At 32.2% G+C, this 22,145-nt stretch overlaps 3 protein-coding genes across 4 annotated transcripts; 2 read left to right on the top strand and 1 right to left on the bottom strand.

The window, feature by feature from the left end:
• Positions 1 to 1,784: 1,784 nt before the first annotated feature.
• Positions 1,785 to 6,525, top strand: LOC132308695 (uncharacterized). The gene is made up of 3 exons (XM_059806868.1): positions 1,785 to 1,958; positions 4,297 to 4,459; positions 6,051 to 6,525. The coding sequence occupies exons 2-3, from the start codon at positions 4,317 to 4,319 to the stop codon at positions 6,373 to 6,375; spliced, it is 468 nt and encodes a 155-aa protein (XP_059662851.1). The 5' UTR covers positions 1,785 to 1,958; positions 4,297 to 4,316; the 3' UTR covers positions 6,376 to 6,525.
• On the top strand, positions 1,955 to 4,246 carry LOC132308694 (uncharacterized). Its single transcript, XM_059806867.1, has one exon. The coding sequence runs from the start codon at positions 2,348 to 2,350 to the stop codon at positions 4,046 to 4,048; it is 1,701 nt and encodes a 566-aa protein (XP_059662850.1). The 5' UTR covers positions 1,955 to 2,347; the 3' UTR covers positions 4,049 to 4,246.
• A 266-nt stretch (positions 6,526 to 6,791) lies between the features above and the next one.
• LOC132308693 (probable E3 ubiquitin-protein ligase XERICO) lies at positions 6,792 to 17,124 on the bottom strand. 2 transcript variants are annotated; one of them, XM_059806865.1, is made up of 4 exons: positions 16,934 to 17,124; positions 16,736 to 16,832; positions 11,053 to 11,155; positions 6,792 to 7,623 (listed from the first exon to the last, which is right to left on the bottom strand). In XM_059806865.1, exons 3-4 carry the CDS (start codon positions 11,115 to 11,117, stop codon positions 7,170 to 7,172), a joined length of 519 nt encoding a protein of 172 aa, XP_059662848.1. In that variant the 5' UTR covers positions 11,118 to 11,155; positions 16,736 to 16,832; positions 16,934 to 17,124; the 3' UTR covers positions 6,792 to 7,169. The 2 variants fall into 2 exon arrangements, with proteins under 2 accessions (XP_059662848.1, XP_059662849.1); XM_059806866.1 differs by lacking the exons at positions 11,053 to 11,155; positions 16,736 to 16,832; positions 16,934 to 17,124 and adding an exon at positions 8,894 to 9,053.
• Positions 17,125 to 22,145: the final 5,021 nt, after the last annotated feature.

The raw sequence follows: 22,145 nt of genomic DNA, 5'->3' as shown, positions 1-22,145 counted from the left end.
AAGTGAGTTTTGATAGCAAGAAATATAGTTAAACAGTTGATTGTTGTAATGAGTATATGTATAAGCAAAAACAGCATTTTGTTTCCTGAGGTTAAGAAAAATCAAATCAACGTTGAAGAATATTTTTGTTAACCTTACTATTGTATTTGATTTTTCCTGATGTTAAAAAAATTCATACCCTAGTTATCGTTTTACTGTGCTATTACTGACATTCCTTGAAGCATTACACTGCCTAAAAGCACAGCTAAGAGTGCGTTTAGATTGAGAGAGTTTAATGGGAAGGAAAAGGAGGAGGAGTTGAGGTTTTCCCATGTTTGGTTTCTAAGTGAGAAAGGAAGGGGAAGGGACTAGGAGGGAACAAAACAATAAAGCTCTTTATTCTCTCTCCTTATACAAGAACCCTGCAACCAAATGGAGGGAGTTCCACCAATCCATTTGCCTTGCAATTCTCCAGCAATATCTCTGGGAGGGAGATTGTTTCCCTATCAAATGATGCTTTTCTATGCAGCTTAGGCCCCAAAACATTAATTGAACCCAATAAATGAATCTATAATCTTAAATAGGCAAGACAAGATCAAACCAAGTAATTATTATTATTATTATTATTATTTGGAATTTCATATCTTAGCTTGCCAAATCTCAATCTCAAATATGCATGTGCTTTTAGCCTTTATTCCATCTAAAGACCCAGCAATCGTCTCTTATTTCACTTCGACCCCTCTTCAAAGAGAATATCTAGAATAACGAGTGTGCTTTGTTTGTTTACCCAAATAATAATAATAATTTGTAACAAATATCCTGATTTTTACTATTTTTTTTAATAAAAAATGTAATACTGACATTTTGTTACATGGTGATGTTTGGTGTGATTAACCGAATCTGTATCTCTATTATTTTGTGAAAAAATATCATATTTTTACTTCTTTTTTTTTTTTTTCAAAAAGTAAACTGACATTTTGTTTCACAGTCATGTTTGGTGTGATTAACCGAATCTCTAACTCTATTATTTCATTTTTCATTAATTTTTAACTTACATGTGAACTTGTTATACAAAATTGATTTTTATTTGAAGAGTTCAAATTTTGTTAGGAACAATATTGTGAAGTGTTTATTTGAACTTTTAAAACATTTTTATATCTAGTCGTGTATCAAAATACATGTATTGTTTGGGAATTTAATTTTTTATAATAGTGGAGTTTTAATAATTTTTTATTATATTGATGGGAGCGAAGTTTTAAATATGTCCTTATTAAAAGATAAAATAGTGTTCATTAATACACTTATTTAGATAAAATGATAATTTGAAAATATTATAAAATATAATGCATTTAATTTTAGAATAAAATATATTTTTTTGAAACATTTTAAAATAAAAAAATGAACAATTATTTTAGCACGGATGAAAGTTAAAAAAAAAAAAAAAAAAAAAAAAAAAAAAAAAAAAAAAGGCTATAGCAGACCAAGCTATACAGTGGACTTGACTTTACATTTAGATCTAATTTGTATTAAATTTACATTTCGACCACCAAGTTGTCGGTGTAACTGTATATATCAAGTTAATAATACATTTATGTGTGCTACAAAAATAATAAATGATTTTTTATATATATAAAAAATAATAATAATAAAATAAAGTAAACATAAACAGTTCATGCGCCGGGTGCGCAGTATCCCAAACCCAATCCAACCATCCATGAAATATCACTATATACGTGGAAGCATCAGAATAGCATAAGCGCACTGCACCTCCATGCTCATTTTATCCTGGAGCGTTGTATATTACTATAGTGTAATCGTCATCATCTTTTGACTACAAGATTGAACAATCAAGTAGTTGCGGTCGGACCAGTTTTGAGAGAGAGAAGACTCTGTAGTGTCTGTAGAGAGAGAAAGCGAGTGATATGTGGCTGAATTTATGTGGTGCTGCTAATGATGTCTAGTCTCCAGATGTAGAAAAGGTATGAAAACTCTAGCATTCGATCTTCTGCTTCTTTGTTGATTACCCAAAGCTATAGATACAGTAGATCTATATATATAGGCTCTGTATAATTGTTGTTTGAATCTCCTTCCATCATCTCCAATTAACTTGCATTTCGTTTCTATCTTTCAAATTCTATTTCCGTTTGATTCCTGTTGCTAGTGAGAGGTCTCAGTCTTAGTTGATATTGCCAGATCTGTAAAACCCTAGCTCCTTTTTGATTCTTGCATTGTTGCTGAATGATTCTTAGTTTTCTAGTGCTATTCGAACTATTGAACGGTAGTTTTGTTGATTTGTAGTTCGATTATTTGATCAATTTTTGTATTCTTAGTAGCTCTTGGGTGGTTTCTTTGAATTTTGGGTTGAAAAATGTTGGGTGGTTCTTCTCTATTGCGATCGGGAAGTTTCCGGCCGGAAAACCTAGGCCAAAATGCTCTTGCAATGATTGGGAATCTCTGTTTCACGATTTTCGTGATCGGGGTCCTGATCTTCACCATTATTGCTGCAACTTATGAACCCGAGGACCCTCTGTTTCACCCCTCAACCAAAATCACAACTTTCCTTACATCCACCTCCAATGCCACTTTTATATCGGATAGCACTGTTGTCAAGACTGGTGAGGACTTTATGGCTGCCAACCAGACTGCATTCGCCACTTTTATAAATATTACCGATGTTGATTCTGCGACTCCGGTGACAACTAATATTGAATGTGAGGCTGAGGTTGATAAACCAATTGACTGTACGGACCCCGATGTGTTCCATTTGATGATGAAGGCAGCTATCGAACAATTCAAGGATATACATTTTTACCGCTTTGGCAAACCTGTTCGTGGATATAATGATACTTCTTGCCATATGGCGTGGCGGTTTAGACCCAAGGAAGGAAAGACTGCAGCCTTTTATAAGGATTACCGTAGTTTTGTGGTTTCTAGATCGGAGAATTGTACACTTAGTGTGGTTGGAATTGGAGATTACCATTCTGGAGGAAATGCAAGGAAGAGGAAGAAGAATCAGAAACCGGGTTTCGAGAAGAAACCGGCGAAGGAAGAGAAAGAGCAGCAGACTATTGCTCTACCTGTGGTTGGGGAAACCGTAAATGACGCACTGCCCGTGGTTGAATCTGAGGGGTCATTTGATCGTGGGCGGTACTTGATTTACACAGGAGGTGGTGATAAATGCAAAAGCATGGATCACTATCTCTGGAGTTTTATGTGTGCTCTGGGTGAAGCTCAGTACTTGAACCGGACACTGGTTATGGATTTGAAAATCTGTTTGTCTTCCATTTACACTTCATCAAATCAAGATGAAGAAGGGAAGGATTTCAGGTTTTACTTTGATTTTGAGCATTTAAGAGAGTCAGCATCTGTGTTGGACCAGGGTCAGTTTTGGTCAGATTGGAGTAAGTGGCATCAGAAAGGTGGATTGAGTCTCCATCTTGTGGAGGACTTGAAGATCACACCAATGAAGTTAACTGAAGTGAAAGATACTTTGATTATGAGGAAATTTGGCTCCGTGGAACCAGATAATTACTGGTACAGGGTGTGTGAAGGCGAGACAGAGTCTGTTGTGCAACGGCCATGGCATCTGATATGGAAATCTAGACGGTTGATGGACATAGTTTCAGCAATTGCATCGAAGATGAATTGGGATTTTGACTCCGTTCATATTGTGAGAGGTGAGAAGGCAAAGAACAAGGAGCTCTGGCCTAATCTCGAGAAAGATACTTCACCTCAAGCTCTTCTCTCAACCTTGAAATACAAAATTGATGATGGAAGGAACCTGTACATTGCAACAGATGAACCAGACACAGCCTTCTTTGACCCATTGAAAGACAAATATACTACTCATTTTCTTGATGAATATAAAGATCTTTGGGATGAGAATAGCGTGTGGTATGCAGAGACCACAAAGCTTAATAATGGGGTTCCAGTTGAATTCGATGGTTACATGAGGGGGTCTGTTGACACAGAAGTTTTCTTGAGGGGAAAGAAGCAGATTGAGACTTTCAATGATCTTACCAATGACTGCAAGGATGGTGTTAACACCTGCAGTTCTGCTGCCAGCTAGTTAGTCCCTGTTGGTGTGGTCTTATTATGTCTGCTTCTTCTACATTTGATAATCTTCACGTGTATCCTTAGATTTGATCTGTTTGTTTCTGAGAAATTTTTGTCTTAATTGTTAGTTTGGAGTTCAAGTAGCAATTTCATGAATCTTGTACTTTTATAAAAACACTATCAATGTTATTTGAATTGGTGTTCTGTTTAAGCTTTAGCTTGTGCTTGGTTTATGCTTTGATTTCATTCTCTTGTACCCAGTTGCATGATATTTAATCAGGATGGGGGCTTGTATTCATATTATGGTCAAAACCGTTAATGCTATGGTCGGCTGCTGCATTGAGTTTGGTGCTTCGAAATTGGTATCGGAAAAAATTTCAAATTCTGCGAAGAAGAAGAATGATTATATTCATAGGCGTTACAGGTTGCTCTTCCACATGCCTCTTCTCCAAATTGTAATTATTTATGTAAATTTATTTAAGAACTAAACAAGGTATATTATACCACAAATATATATGGGCATGTTTGGATGTATGTATGACATATCACAACTGACTCTCCCTAGAAACCTGTATAACATTCACTAAATTGAGGCCCCTAAAAACCTGTCGAAATTTCAGCAAGTTGAAAGCTAAATATGTAACTGCAAATATACATGGATGCAATCACCTTTCTAATAAAAGTAAAATGGTTTTGTGGTGCAAAAATGAGGATTTAGCATCACCTTAGAAATTTATCCTGAAGAGACTAACAAATGGTACTCTGTTGAAGAGAAAAAACCAAGTTCCTAACCATTGTCAAGGCAGTTTTCTTCTTTCTGTTTCTCTCCATAAAATCTTACTGAGAGGAAGAGAAAATCCCAGTAAGTGGAAAACCCCGACTTATTGGTCACGAAATATCCGACAGGTAATGTGCATCTAAAGTCCACAATGCTCTCACTTATTTTGTTCTTCTCTTCTGTGTTGAAATAACATGAAGATACTGCCCAAGTTTGTTTCTCCATTCCATGTGCATGTGTTGGAACAAAAGAATTTCATTACTAATGAATCATGTCAAGAACATTGTCCGGCATTGCATTAGCTTCTGCCCGTGAACCTCTGTAGTTTATCCATCTAAATACATACATATATACATAAATATATATATATATATATCTATATATATATATATATATATATATCATTTTTGTTTTAATATATTTGGTGTGTATTGTGTATGCTCATTTATAATATGCTTTTGTAAATTGGCTTAGTGGCATCTTCAGCCTGTTGATGTTGTGCCATGGGTAAAAATACCTGTAAACAAAGGTGGTCCAGATCTCAGTTAGATGGCATTTTCAGTCTAAACAAATGCTCTTGGAACTATATATATATATATATATATATATTTTCAAAACAAGCAATAATAAATTAATGTATGGCTTATTTGGTTTCATTTGGAAATTCATTTTCATCTACCATCTTCATCCTCGGGAAAAAAAAAAAAATTAAAACTAGATACAGCCTATCAATCATGACCATTTCCAGATCTATATCAATTGTTAATGAATCCCCAAAATATGGATTTTTTTTCCACAATTGCTCGGGAAACAATCAGGCAATCATATTTTGCAAATCAATTTCTTTGATTCGGTTTTCAGAAACAAAACCAAACCAACCTTCAGTTCTTCATTCAATCATCTTTTTCGAGTATTCCCTAACATAACTACTCAAACTCACTATTTTGTCTTCCTATGTGTTATGGGTTAAAAAGTGAGAAACTTAGTTTTGTTTTATAAATGAAAAGTCAAAATGTTTACTTCTACTCTTGCCGCAAATCTTTAAGTTGATTCGTTTTATAAACCCAACTTTTTTATTTCAACTACCCTTCATGTTCAAGCACAACCAATGAATTGCTTTTCTGTTCAAAACTTTGCAAAAGTGACTCAATTGCTGCAATGTCCTGAACCTTCATCTGTTGTTTTTTTCTTTGTTTAATCGACATTAATGTCAACTGAACCTCACCATTCAATCCAGGGTTAGGATGGATGAAAAGCCAAGGAAAGAGAAGATAGCTCTGCCACATCTAGATATAGAGGAGGTGAAGAAATCATCATCAATGGTGTCCTCACCACCATCATCGCCATCGACCTTACGAAAAACATCCAGTGTAAGATACAATTGCCTGTGCTCACCAACCACACATGCTGGATCTTTTCGGTGCAGGAAACACAGAAATGCTAGTACGCTAACTCGCAACAGCATGTCGGTTGGCTCTAAACTATCAGACTTAGCTGTTGCCCCTAAATTGTCAGAGTTAGCCGGTAAACCAGCCAGATTGTATGATCTCCATGCTCAGTAAGCTTTATTTTTACTGAGGTTTCATGCTTTTTAAGACTACGAATGTAATAGTGACATGGTTGTTGTATTTGTTTCTGTTAATAATTTGAGATCCTAATCTGAATTTGCTTATCAGCAACTTCAGAGCTATTAGACTCAAGTTTTCTGCTTCTCTATGTGATTTTTGCGTGTCTACATTTTATTGTCTTAGTAATTTCAAGTGGAATGGGATTCAGATGCAAAATTTCTTGTCTCCAACCTTAACTCAAACCATAAAAACCATGTTGGTTTAACAAGAAAGTTCATTCCTTGAACGACTAATATCCTGTTAAAAAAACACACACACATTTGAGACTTTGTGTAACAGAGCATTCACCACAATTCCTTGGAACCAAAACATCATGCTGCAGGACATTCCATCTGATAGTGATGGACATATTTTTCTAAAGATAGATAATTATATTGATATGAAAAAAACAAAGTACAACAAGAAAAGGGGGCAAGGCCACCCAACCAAACAACTAACCAACCACAACTCCAACAACAACAACAACAAAGCTACTACCTAAGCTCACAACAAAGCTACTACCTAAGCTCAAGACGCATAGAACTTCAGAAACCTTACAAAAATATGTACATGATAAGTTTTCGTTACAGAGCTTCATCATCTTGACACATACATCATATTGGCACATCCAACACTTAAAAGAGTGTATAAATATGCCAAGCTGCTGCATATATCCGTGTTAAATCTCTGTAAACTAGTAAGCTAGGCTGTAAAACGAACTTCTTCCAGGAACATTTCCTGTAAACAACTCAAAACGGACAAATATCTTCCTCTCCAACCACGAGAGTCCTGCAATTAGGGCACGTGACCTTCCAGTACTTCAGCCATTTCTCCAAGCACAATTTGTGGAAAATATGGCCGCAAGGCAGCTGGTGTATCTCTGTCTCCGGTTCAAACTCTGTCAGGCAAACCGAGCACTCTTCTTGTTTAGGCCAATAACGCTTATCAAACCGAACTACTGGGTTCCCACTACGGAACGACTCCACGTAGGCATCCGAGGGGCTTCCACGATCTTCAGTTGAGTTCATGCTTTCAATGGAAGGTTCTTCCGCTGATGCAATATGGATGCCCACAACGTGAAGGATGGAGAGGAATATATCTTTGACAACGTAGATAGATAGGGCTGCGTTTACCAGAATTACAATAAACATTCCCCCATCAGTTGGAGTCGGATAATTTGAGAGACCCATTATAATTTGAAGCCTAATTTGAGAAAAGAAAGAGGTTAACAATGCAGTCCATATGAGAGGAATATTAAAGAGACAAGTGCATGGAGAAAAGCTACACTGATGAAGCTTGAGAATTTGCTTGGTATCATCTCCAAATGCATGTTTTCAACAAAAATCAACTTTCTGAAAATAATTAAAACAACATTGACAAAATTTTTGTTAAACTGTTCTTATAATTCTGATTAGATTTTCTAAGAAATTTCTAATTCTTCAAGAACAATATAGTAATGAAATTGGTGTTATTTACCAAGAAGGGTCTAGGTCCCCATTTGGGTAACGCCTTATGTGAAAAAAGATCATTTAAAAATTATAGCAAATCCTTTAAATCATTCAATAAAACCTATCCTCATATGAAACACAAAAAGAAACAACCAATCAGGTATGAACTAGAGCGATATTTTCTCAAGTATTTTGTTGGGTACCCCCTTCTCCCCCACTTTCCACATACAATAAGATGGGTTGAAATGACCTTGTTACACACTATATTTAAAGGGAGAGTGAGTTTTAGTGTTTCGCCAGCAAAGTGTGATTGGGATCTTAACCTTATCCTAATGAATCTATAGACACAATTACACACATGTATACACACACACAATAATTTTATAAAAACATAAGAATTTGATATACATTCCACAATTCAATTTTAAGAGATTCAAAGCCCAGAGCTTTAAAGAGAGAAAATTTGCATAAATGTTTGGTTCTGTGTAAAAAGTAAAAATATTTTGATTTTCTTTGTCTCGTGAGAAAATTAAGCAGTATCTACAAACAGAACCAATCACCCCAGAAATCATAATATTTCAGAGACCGAATTTTACATACATCAGCATATACACAACAACCCAGGTGAAGAACCTTTTTTTGGGGGTAAGTAAACCCAAGTGAAGAACTTCTCAAGTGTCCTGACCTCTTTCTTTAAATTACTTTGAAAAAAAAAAAAAAAAAAAAAAAAACTTATCAAATATGGAGATCTAATAGTAAATCAGTACCATAAAGGTGTCAAAACTTGGTCAGATCAGAAAAACAAAAAGCACCATAAAAGGGAAGACAAACAGAGGAAATAGATTGGGATTACATCATTTCAATCGCAACCCATTTCCAAAAACCGAAAAATCAATGAAACATATTGGAAGAAGGGTTGAAAAAATTGAGATCTAAAACAAAACATGTTCCAAAAAGAAAAAGAAAATATAAACACCAAAATAAACTGTTTCTCTGAAAAAAGACCAAAAAGTTAAGAGACTTACTGAGTGAGCTTGGAACGTTTGAGCTATAGGCAACTAGAGATTGTATATAGGATTGGGCTGAAACTAAAAGATTTTTTTTAGCAGAAAGAGAGGAGTTCAGGGAGGGCTATTCATAGGATTACTAGGTTGGGGCTGAGGCTGAAATGACTTGAGAAGAAAAGAGGGACTTTAGCTCTCTATTTATAGCCTCATATCCCCTGCCCTAACCATGGTTACTTCTTATCATCTTCCTTTTTATCATGTCCTTCTTTTTTCTTTTTTTTCTTTTTTTTATATATATATATTTTTGTTTGAGTTAGAAATTTTGATCCCTTATTCAATTCAGTATTTGAAGTGACATGTAAAAGAGTATAATAATGTTATAAGAGCAGTCATAATGTTGAAGACTTGAAGTGACAAGCAAAAAGTATAATATTATCACAAGAGCAGTCATGATATGAGTTATGAACTCCTCAAATTTAGTCATTAATAAATTGAGACTTTCTTATTAATCTATATATATTTAATTTTTTATTAAATTAAATTAGAGATCAAAATTTTTAACTCAAAACAAAATTTTATGTAATTGAGCTGACAAGTATAAGAGAAATACTGTTATAAGAGAATTATGAACTCTTCACATTTAACTTTTCATTTTTTATTAATATATATAACTAAATAAATAAAAAATGTCTCAAATAAGTGACTAAATGTGAAGAATTCCTGATTCTTATAATGATGAATCACTGCTAATAGGATTACTCTAGATAAAATTTCATTCACCAAAAATTTGACTATTTCTTTTATACATATAATAATCATGATCACTTTAGTAAAGTGATTTAGATGAAATTATTAGTCACTTTTATTGCTTTCTGTGACAACTGTGTAACAATTATAGACATGTATTAGTACTAAAATAATTTTTACAATAAGACATTAAGAAAGTTTCTTCACAAAATTCACGATAAAATACGGAAATGCAATGAAAATGCATTTAACCGTTTTCTTTCTTTTAGCAAATTCATATTCATATACTTTCCAAAAAAAAAAAAAAAATTCATATTCATATAATTTACACTTTTCTTTAAATTTAATTTTTGTTCTTAACTAAGCTGTTATTGTGAAGATTAGTAGTGTCAAGCTCTCATAATTTTATTTTTTTACTTGAATTCTCTAAATTTATAACTAAATGATCAAATAATATTACAAATTAAATGAAATTCAGTTACTTTTCTTATCCGAATTACTCACCATGGGTTCATCTTTAGTTAGAGAGAATCTCACCATTAAAAGCTCTCATATTTATCTTCATCTTAAAATATATATATATATAAATCGGTAGTAATGAATACTGAAGAGAAAAGGACAAATTGAGTTGATACTATTTGTGAAGATGAAATTAGCATCGTCCACAATTTCCCTATGACAAGCTGATTTCATCTGTGAAATGTCAGACTTGGCATTAGCATTTTTTCTCTACTCTTCTAAATTTCTAATATACCTTCTCTCTCCTTCTTACTATGTACCTAATGCATACACTGACAATTTCATATACATCAATGGATCACATGAGGGTCATGCTCCCATATATGTAATTTCCAAATATATATACCTTTCAAATATATATATATATATATATAAACACACACACACACACACAAGTTCACTACCATGGACTGAGAGTGGTAATATAAGTAAAGCTCAATGGAATCAAATAAACAGCCTAAGATGTGAATCAAATTGTTTCTAGGCCTAGTTGTTTCTTCAACAATATACTTATTTACCTATAATAATATTTATTAATAAAAAATTATTATTATTATTGTTATAAGAATAATAAATTATTAGTTATAGAACACTTAATTACTTTCAGAAAGACAAGCTTTATATGGTTCTTTAAAATCTCGTATAAATAAACATTCTTAGTTGGATATATTGGAAGCTACACGGAAATAATCAATTAGTTCATTTTTTTAAAAAAAAAAAATTATAAGTTAGTACAAATGTTAAAGATAACTGAGAAATGGGTAAATTTTTTAAAATAGGAAAAAATGACTTATTAATTGATTGTCATAGGATTAGATCTAAGGTTAGAATTAAAATTGAGTATACTTTACTTTATACGAAAAGTTTTAAATGCATCAATATATCACATGGAAGAGAGAAAAAATGTATACCATTGAAATATACTTCTATTTTGCATGTAGTAAGAGATCCTGACTGCGGACGAGGCTGGTTTCATCCTCACAAAGTCTTGCTCTGCTTGTCATTTTCTCTTTCCTATTTTCAATACCACCAATATATATTGATATGTATTGATGTATAAAAAACTTCCAATATATGCATATACAATGGAATCAACAATTCAGAATCGTCTACAATGGTAGTGAAATCAGCAATTCAGAATCAATCAGAGTCACACGTGATCTCTTGCCCCATACAAAATGTCAAACGGAGGAGTGTTAACATATTTTTTTTCTCTCCTCCTCACTTTGTCTGTATATACATGTATACACTGACATATTGACATCAATATATCACATGGAGGTCATGCCCCCATCTTTCTGAGTTTTTCACGCCTGTAATTATTATCTTTTAGACTCCTCCATCTCTCATAACACAGTTTTATTACAGATAAGTATGCTTTTTTATTCTTGAAAATGCTGCTGCTTAATTTGTTAAATAGGAATATCATCCATAGGCAACATATACATATATACATGTCTTTCAGAACAAATAAATAAATAAAAACTGACAAAGACAGACATGTACACAACCGTACAGAGAGAGATAGAGAGTACTAATAAAAGTATACTTCAATGGAATCAAATTAACAGCCTAAGATATGTATCAAATTGTTGCTAGGCTTATGAGTTTATTTACCTAAAAATAAAAATAAAAATAATAACAACAAATTAGTAGCCTAAGATATGGAACACTTACTGTTAGAAAGACAAGTTTTATATGGTTATTTAAAATCTCATATAAATAAATATTTTTGTTTACAAAATAATAAACATTATAGGTTGGATATTTGTTGAAAGCTACATTAGTTACTTTTTGGGTTATTCTCATTTTTAGCAATTAAGCAGGAAGTAGCTAGTGAGGAAGAGTCCAACACTTTCAAAGAGAATCAATTAGTCCAAATTGCCTAACAAGCCAGAAAGATGACCATCATCAAGAACAGTTGTCAATTCTATTGTTTTTTAAATCTAATCCATCCAAAAATATACATGGTACTATACATATATTATATGTAGGAAGCAACTCCAAGCGAAAATGACCTTTGATTAAGTACTAATTATATATGAGTACTCAAACGGAGAGATTGATTTGATTTGATATTTTACTTTTTCGCGCAACAAACCTTATGAACATAGCTTACTTTCAAGTTTAAAATATTCCACTCATATGGATCTCTTGACTCAAAGAACTTGCAATAACAGATTACAAGGACACTATCTTAATCGAATAACTTATTTAATTTGTCTATCAAGAATTTTAAAGAGATGGAACAAATAAATATTGGTAGAAACACATTATTATTGTCTTTTTGAACAACGCTTCCAAAACTAGTAATTTTTAATCTTGTGCCATTAAATTCTATAGATATATATATATTTTTTTTGAATCCTCTAGTACCCTAATCATATTGCAAACAAGGAGACGGATTCTGTGTAATTTTTAGTGTAATTAAATCTAGAATTCAACACTACCAAAAAAATATTAATTTGAGAATGTAACCTTTTTAAGTTAAACATGAAATATATAGAATTTTTTATTAATTATATTTCTATGCTATTGTAATTTGAGTTTCAACTAACCTCCTGTTCATATATGCTTGAACTGTGTGCTGCTACAACCTTCCAATTTCGAAATATATATGGAACATGTTATTAATGGATATATATATGACTAGATCAAGCTTCAATGTGCCAAAGTGGGCTTGCATTGAGGATCATGAAATATTTGAGCAAGGGATATCATGTATATATGATTTTAGACTCAAAAAAATTATTTGAACAATCAATTAATGAGGTAAATGACCGAACACATTAGATTTTGAGGACATTAAAACCTGCCTCAATGCAAAGAGGCGTGGTCATATATGTCCACAATTAACTGGCCCAGGTTTAGGTTCATCCATAAGACTTTCACGTGCCTTGTGTCAACAATAAATTGAAAGGTTGTGCAGGTAGCAGATTGCAGTGCCCAGTGTCAACAGTAAATTGGAAGATTATAGCAGAGCATCAATTTTCTTCCGATGGAGCCACATATTAAATTTTGTTCACATGTTAACCACGGCTGTTTTGTCACCATGTGCCCTTCTTTCTTACTGAACCAAATTAAATTGTGTGCTCATATGCTAATGACGGCATTTTTTTGTCACCAAGTGTTCTCCTAAATAAAAATAAGGAATATATATATATATAAATAAGAAAAGAAAAGAAAATTATCTTTAAAAAAATTCAAGCTAAGCAAATCCACGATGAAAATTTTATTTTCTTTGCACTTCATTTTCTTTTACTTTCACTCCCCACTATTAATTAATTTTTATTTAACCAAACAGTATCCATCTAACCAAAACATTTGTCTCTGCATTGTGACAAATTTTAAAGTCATCAAAATCCATATGTTTTGTCATTTACCTCATACTCCCTTCTCAAATATTTTGAGTTTAAAACCAACCTACATGGCATGTGTTTTGTCTTTTACCTCATAATCCCTTGCTCAAATATTTTTTTTGGTATCTTTTACAAAAAAAAAAAAAAAAAAACAAAAAAAGCCTTAAGCGATAACATAAGGTCCATGATCAAATATTCTATAATTAAGACACTCGGCCGAGTTACACAAGAGAGTCAGACTTGAGGGACGCACCCTAGACCCAAGCTTGATTGTCCAATAGGAAACGGGAAACTTGGATGTGAGTTTCATAAATGTTCCTGAAAACATACATGCCTATCACTTTGAAAAAAGGGTGAGCCTTTCTTAATTTACTAAACATTTCTGGATAAAAAATAATAAAATAAAGAAACCAAACAAAACAAAACAAACCACTAAAAGAAAGCTTATTGGGGCACGTGAGAGGAGAGCACTTAGTGACATACGGCGTCCATGTATTTATTCATGGAGCCATTAATAAATTATCACTTAATCGGTCACTATTAACAATGTTCACATGTATAATTATCACTTAATTGGTCACTATTAACATTATACACATGTACGCATGAAAAGAGATTACACAGTAATTGTAACATTATCTCGGTGTTGCTCGTTCCTTTAACGGTAGTTACATTGTCATAAATAGTTCTATTCGATAAGTTAATTGTAGTCCCTAATTAGGTGATAATGTGCGCGATCAAACATTCTGTAAGCTCATGTTGATCACATCTCAAGATCAAGGCAACATTGGTGGTTCATTCTCATCTCAAGATCAAGGCAACATTGGTGGTTCATTCTTATTTTGGAGATGAGATTAGATCTTTGAGTTCACTACTTCAACTTCCTAAGTTGACCCCTTTACAGTAGGAAAGGTGCCAATCCTCGATTTGAGTTTTGAAAGTTAAAATTACAAATGTTAACATGCATAATAATTGTGACAGAGATTTGATTAATAATCTAATTATTAAATACAAAATTATATATAATAAAATTTTCACTATACGTGTCAATAATTTTTTTAATAGTTCTTCATTCTATCACATCAATCATGTGGGTTGAAAGAAGGCTAATTGAATCTGGATCAGACCAATTTTCATATGATTTTAAAGATTTTGAGCACTTAATCCATACACTTGAAAGTAACTTTAGGGTCAATAAGTCTTGTTTTCCACCAGCATGATTTTAAAGATTTTGAGCACTTAATCCATGCACTTGAAAGTAGCTCTATTTAATTTCATTTTATCACATCAATCATGTGGGTGGAAAACAAGACTTATTTGCCCGTAGTATTTGATAGATTTTGAGCTAATCTATGCAATTGAATTTTAATAACAAGATTGAACAATAAAAATTAAATTCTATTGTTTAGAGAACACTTTATGAAATCAAATAAAATTGAAGGGACTTAATTCATAGAAATGTGCGTGGATGCAGGGACATTAAAAGTTAACTTACCCACATATTTGAAAAGATTTAAGGATCTTTAGACAGAGAGAGAAAGTTAACTTACCCACATACATGAAAAGATTAAGAATCTTTAGACACAGAGAGATGGATTGGACTAACGTCAAATGGCAAATCTCAAATTTCATGCAATCAACTACAACCTTGATATGATTTGAGAAATAGATCTAAGGTGTTTGAATAAAGTATATGTTCTTGGTTGCCCAATTTGAGCACATTTTCAAGTTGTTGCGTGATATCACACATTGCCTCAATAAGTTCTTTTTTTCTTTTCTTTTTGGGGAAGGTTGATCACACTCAAGAAGTTGTTCACACTTATATATGTTTCTCTGATTCATATTTCATCGATGAATCTTTCCTAATTCACATCTTTGTTGAAAGAATTTCTTTTGGTAATTAAATACCGAATCTCTGCCTACAAAAGCAAATTGTTCATAAAACTTCAAAATGGCATTTTCATTTGACCCAAATTTTTATTTTTTATTTTTGAAAAGGATATCAAACATTCTCTAGAATTTCTCATAGATTCGAACTCATAGCCAATGATAGAACTAGAATAGGTTTTTTTTGTTTCCTATTCAAATCTATCAATCTCTAATTCTGATCTTGGTGGCGGTGTAGACCGAAATTCCATTATGGGGTAATAAATACCAGAGTTTTGCAATATGGATTTTTCTAACTATCTAGACGCGTTTTGAAAAACTGTAAACAGTGTGTAAATTGGACATATCTAAATGCTCACAAGCAGTCATACCAACAAGAAGAGCTCAACTACACTAGTAAATTCAAGAGTTGTTTCCTCCATGCATCATCTTATATAAGCTTTCTCTCAACAACATCAATTCTTTTTAAGATTCATGACACTTGTTTCAAAGGGATGAGACTTTCTGTCTTGCACTCTCATTCATTCTTTCTCAACAACGAGTGCTACATTCTGTAATAACTTTTATTTTGGGGTGGGATGTTTCAGAGGGTGTGATAATCCTTTACGGCCCCTATTTACATAACTCATAACAGTTTAGTGAATAGTCTTTTATTGCCCTATTTACATAACATAAATCCTTTTTCCCTAGTTCAAATCCGGGTAATGAAATGTCACACTCATCCACCTCCTTATGTTGTCTTCATTCCCAAAGTATTCAAATGCTCAACAATGGTTTTCACTAATCATCTTCCCCACACTTCCAAAATTTTTAGCGGATTCCCAACTCTTTTGCCAATTTTCTTTGCAATTACCATCCAACAATTTTCCATATCCATCTACCAAATATATGTGGTTTGAAAATAGTGAGGGAAATAATTTATAGATTAGTGTCTGCCAATATCCTTAGAGACGGGCTAGATGTGCACTCTGCAAGACAGATTTGAAGACATGGGTTCTAATGTTTTCTGCATTTGTATAGAATTATGGAATTTTGTAAAGTGGATGCAGATTCTAAAACATTGGAGAACTAGTAAGAAATTGTAATATTGTAAAAGAGTAAAGAGTTATCTAAATAATTAGAAAGTTCTAAAAAGAATATCATTCTAATATACCTATATAAAGAGTGGAAATGTGATTTGTAAGGGAATGGTATGGCTAGAATTGAGGGAGTGAATAGACTTTTACAACCATTAAGTTCGCTCTAATTTTGCCAATGTAGGATAAGACACGCAAATTAGGTGAAATGTTTAAACTATCGGCATATATACACAAATTTATCAAACAAATGAAAATTTTCGCAGACATACCTGGAAAAATTATCGATACGCGTTATTGTTCCAAAATTTTCATAGAAAGAAACAGATACTGAACGAATCATCGTGATGTCGGTCATATGCACCCTTCCTATATTTTTATTTTCAAGAGTAGAGACGGAAAAGAAAAAGGAAGATGAGATTAGTGGTGAAAAAAATTATATAGATGGGAATTTTAAAATATCGACTTACTCCACTAAAAATTGTATATCATCGCCTAGACGCCATATTCACCCCTATCCCTATCGGTGTGAGCTATATTCACCGCTTTTACGATAGAGCGTGTACGCTGTCCCAACAAACTATCGCTGTTATAATCGATCGAAAATTTGAGAGTTTACGATAGTGAGGCATGTAGCTAGGGTTGAGATTGAATACCATAGCTACCGTTACAATCGAGAAAGGAATAGAAACAGTGAACAATGCAGCTAGGGTTGTGTGATAAAATGAGTGATATAAAGAATTCATATAAATGGTCAAAACAAGTTCTTACGTTTTCGCTGATGTAATCTTAGACTCCATATTTTATGTTTAAGTTGATAGTGCATTTTAAGGATATATAATTTGTTAATAGCATATGAGTAAAAATATGTTTGAGAGTGGTATGGTTATTAATTAAACACGTATAATTTGTTTGACTATAACAATAAACAAAACAAAATAGTTTGTGAATATCTCGATTCATTTGAAAGCACAACTGAATAATTCAAAAGAAGTTCAATTAATCAGTGTGCGATAATACACAACTATGTCATGATGTTTTAATGTTTTTCGAACAAATTTAAAGTTCATAATCCACAGCTCTTTTTCTGATAATCATAGCCTCACATCCAAATAATTTGTTTCATCATTAAAGTCTCATATATAGTGAAACACTATGCAAATGATTGCAAATCATGATATCGCCAATTCATTCTGTTCCCTGGTATGAAGTGATAAAAGGGGAAATTCTAAATAATTTTAATTCCTAAAATTAACGTGTCAAACCAAATAAATAATAAATATTAATATAAGGAGCATAGAGCAAATTCAATTGAAATAACAGAGAAGAGAAATCAATAGAAAGAAGAGTAAAAGAGATAATCATTCACAACACATAATATAGAAGTGAAAATAGAAAGAAAAGTGGGAACCAGAATGAAAGATTGCTGTGTGTAATTTTAGTCCATTTAAATATAACAAAGATGCAATTGGTCCACTGAAAGTTAATTACATTTGCACATAAATGGGTATTAAAAAAGTTGGGGGCTTTCGCTAAATTTCTGTTTGATCTTCTTCTATTAAAATACATTATCTGCAATTATAATAATTAAAAGCATATCTATTCTTGACCTTTTGTTGTCTTATTCATAGTTAACAGAGCTTGATTAACAGAAGCAATCCTATTGCTTTAACGATCTTTCAATTTTAAATTGGTTTGGGCCTCGTGATTGGGCAATGTAATCTTTGGTTTCGGGTAAGGGCCTTTTGCGCTAGCCTTCCAAGTCTGCTTGATGGGCCTAGTCCATCTTCACGGTAAAATGCAAATATGACATATCTATACCATTAATACTTGAATTTCCAGGAAATTAATAATAATAATAATCTTAATGAAATAATTATTACTTTTTTTTCCTGAATAAAAATATCATTTTAGCATGTCACATCATAACATCTTTCATTTTCTTCCTCTTAGATAGGGCAAAATTTATTCCGCATTAGAAAGTCTATAATATTCCAGGGGTACTATATTTCAGAATCTTTAAATCATTCATCAGGCGAGTCTCGCCATCACATTCAATAGTTAAGAATCTCGGGAGTACGGTATCCCGAAATATTGTAAACTTTTTCTTTTCACACGCTCTTTTTTTATTTGGAGAAATTATTAGATGATATGAAGATTATTGGTTCGTATCGATTATAATTAAAGGTGTAAGTAAAGCAAAAAAAACTTACACATTTCCGACACAATGGTGAGTAAGTTCAATAAAATTGTATACGCTTACATATTTACTTGTCCAATGAGAAAAAGTATTATATGGAATAGTTTCAAGTTAATCATACGATGACATATGACATAGAAGTATATGTGTAAGTTTTATCTCTTTTTTTTGTTTATATATGATCTGGTGATGGACCGAAATCATGTAATAATTTCTTATTATTAGAAATATGAAAACTTTTTCAGAATTTTTTATTTTATGTGTTCAATGGTTTGCAATTATTCGGATCAATGATTCCGAGCCCATCTAAAAAATGAAATTCCTCTTTGAAGGAGTAGGGTGAACTAGTCACACCTCCCTTAATTATCTCAGAATTAAATAATATTAAAAAATGAAAATAAAAATCCAGCAAATATCCATTCCTCTTCTACATCTTCTATCCAACCTCCTTTCGGAAACCTTAAAATAATCTCCATCTTATGTCATAACAAAGGCCCTAAATATCGATCAAACACCAAAAAGAAACACAAATGGACAGAAACCCTAGAATAAATCCCTGTATGAATAAAGTGAGAGAGAGATGACCAGAGGGCGGGGTGACAAAGGCCTCTTTGCGAATCATGGTGTCGTTTTTGTAGTTGGAGTTGTTGGCATCGCAGAACCAATGGCTGATCTGGAAGAGATTTCAGATTAATCAAATCAAATCAAAATTGAAATTAATCAATTTTAATCATACAATTCCACATGTAAAGCTTGGATTTGCAAAGCCAATGATCCTTTCATGCTTTTTCTCCCCTTGTCTTTCAGCAATAAGTGAAGCAAAGAAGACAATTAGGAAATGAAATTTGAATAAAAGCTTTACATGTGGGATTGTGAGGTAAAAAAATATTTCAGCAAGGACGCCATATATGTTGGTTTAAAGTGGAAAACAAAAAGGGCGAGTGACCCAAAGGAATGAGAGAGAAGAAAGAGAATCCTGAGTTGGAAAGGGAGAGCTGAGCGAAAATATGCTTACGTGTCTGTATAAAAAGACTATATAAAATACATAATTTTTTTTTATTTTTTTACACATTAGTTATGTGATAATATATCTTAACAGACTCGAGATAAAAAAAATTTATATATTATATGTGGTAATATATATTTTACATAAAAATATTTTTTAACATACCGTTAGAAATACTCTAAGAGCATATCTCGCGCACTCTGTTAAAATATCATTTTGTGTAAAATATACACTTTCACGGATGTGTATTTTTTTTTAATTAATCTCTAGCAGTTTGTTAAGATACACTGTCACGTCATCACTGTGTAAAATTATTTTATATTTTACACAACTTTTTTACACAGTTTCATCAACATATTTTCTTTTTCTTCCCTCTTTCTCATTCCATTAAACAACCAATCATATATTAAGTAGGTTTATAAAAGTTTTGTGGGAGTACTGACATGACATGTGCTTGTTTGTTATTGGAGGATATTTTTTTATACAAAAGATATAAAACAACCGTTGAAGCAATAATAATTTAAATTTTTTGTATAAATCTATGATGATACATTATATTTACAAAAAAAAATACATACATATATATACATAATGGTTATAAATGCTCTAAAAATGTGCACGAAAATTTTCTTTTCTTCCCTTTTCTTTTCTTTTCTTTTTTTTTTCGTTTTTTTTTTTTTTTTTTTTATCTAACCAAGGAGGAGAAGTAGTTGCACCAGCGGCGCATTACCTGGTGACAAAAAAAAAGCCGCAATTAACATATGAGCACACAATTTAATATGTGGTTCTCTAACTGGCAGAACTCCCATACATGCGGGTTCTCCGATCAATTGAGTAAGATTCATGATGGTGACAAAAACAGCCGTGGTTGCCATGTGAACAAAATATAATCTGTGGCTCCATGGGAAGAAAAGTGATGGTCTGCTATAATCTTCCAATTTACTGTTGACACTGGGCACTGTAATCTGCTTACCTGCACAAGCTTTCAATTTATTGTTGACACAAGGCACGTGAAAGTCTTATGGATGACGGCCTTTGTACAATGAACCTATAAATTTGGGCCAGTAAATTGTGAATATATATGACCATGCCTCCTCCATTTGGAGACAAGTTTTAATGTCTTCAGAATTTATGCATTCTGTTATTTGACTCATTAATTCCTTGTTCAAATATTTTTTTTAATTCATTTTTAATGGGCCCAATCTGTATAACCTTAAACTTGTCAAAGTTAAGTGAATAACTATGGATGAATAATCTAATTTTAATTTTAATTTATATAAATAATGTATAACCTTAAAAATATAAAAGTTATAACTATTTTTATATTTCAGGTTTCTCTAGTTAATAAAATCATTACCCAAAATAATTTCAAATTTTAAAATTTAAACCAGTTCTGTTTTATGGTCTCAAGTATTTTGCTCACTTTAATTTTTTAAACAGAAATCAGATTGGTCGGATTAAACACACCAAGTCCCACCTCAAACAAGAAGGGCAATTTACAAGGGGTATATATAACTATAAAGCTCTTAAAATTTTAAAGGATCTAGTTCAATTTCACTGGTTAGGGTTTGGAATTCCCAAATCATGTGATTTTGGTAAAGGTGTATTAATTTATTGAGGAATGATTTTTATTTAGAAATGGGTTAGTATAGATAGGTGCTGCGGTTTTCATTTTTATTTAATTTTGGTGTAGTCTTGGATTTATTTTTATTTAATTTTGGTGTAGTCTTGGATTTTTTCATGATATCTCTCTACTTCTTTAATTTTGTTATAATTTTGGAGATTATATGCTTTAGCTGTTCAAGCTTTCATTTTATTAAGACAATAACACATCATTAATAATACTAGTACTTTGTATGGCATGTTCTTATAATTTAATGGTACTTAGAGAATAGTTATATGCAAAATATTTTAACTACTTTATGTTACCAAATTGCCACACACAAAGCAACTCAATCACTCAAAAGTTAAGGTCTTCGGTACTTTCAACATGCAAATATTTCTTCACTCAATTAGTAAAGTCTCTTGCACTTTCAACGTGTACTTAAATATGTATGAAGGTAGGAATTTGGTAGATAATGTTAATGCATTTGACATGTAACATCCTGAATTTTTGTACCTATAGTCATATATATGTGTGTGTGGTTTAGTGATTAAAAATGTCCATCATATGATTAGGATAATGGAACTTTAAATTTATCATGTTGTTAGGTCAGTATAGAAATATTATAAACGTGGTAGTTTTTGAGTTATTATTAGAGTGTGTTTGTGTTGTGTTTGACGTGTTTGAGATTCAATTATTATACCGATTTCGAAAGTGAACTTTTGAGAGTGGATTAAGATATTGACGATAGTGACACGTTATGAGCTTAATATTAAGGTACGTTACCTATTTCTTCTAACCAAAAGATTATCAAGCAAGATTTAGTCTAGAATGAGAGGGTTTTATGAGAAACGATTCATGGTTTTTGCAAAT

This window comes from Cornus florida, unplaced genomic scaffold, assembly GCF_030987335.1.
Source record: "Cornus florida cultivar Cherokee Brave unplaced genomic scaffold, ASM3098733v1 CherokeeBrave_3.0.0_Hap2_Chr05, whole genome shotgun sequence".
Lineage (NCBI taxonomy): Eukaryota > Viridiplantae > Streptophyta > Magnoliopsida > Cornales > Cornaceae > Cornus > Cornus florida.
The sequence above is the reverse complement of the archived record's forward strand: the minus strand, read 5'-3'. Positions and strand labels throughout refer to the sequence as shown.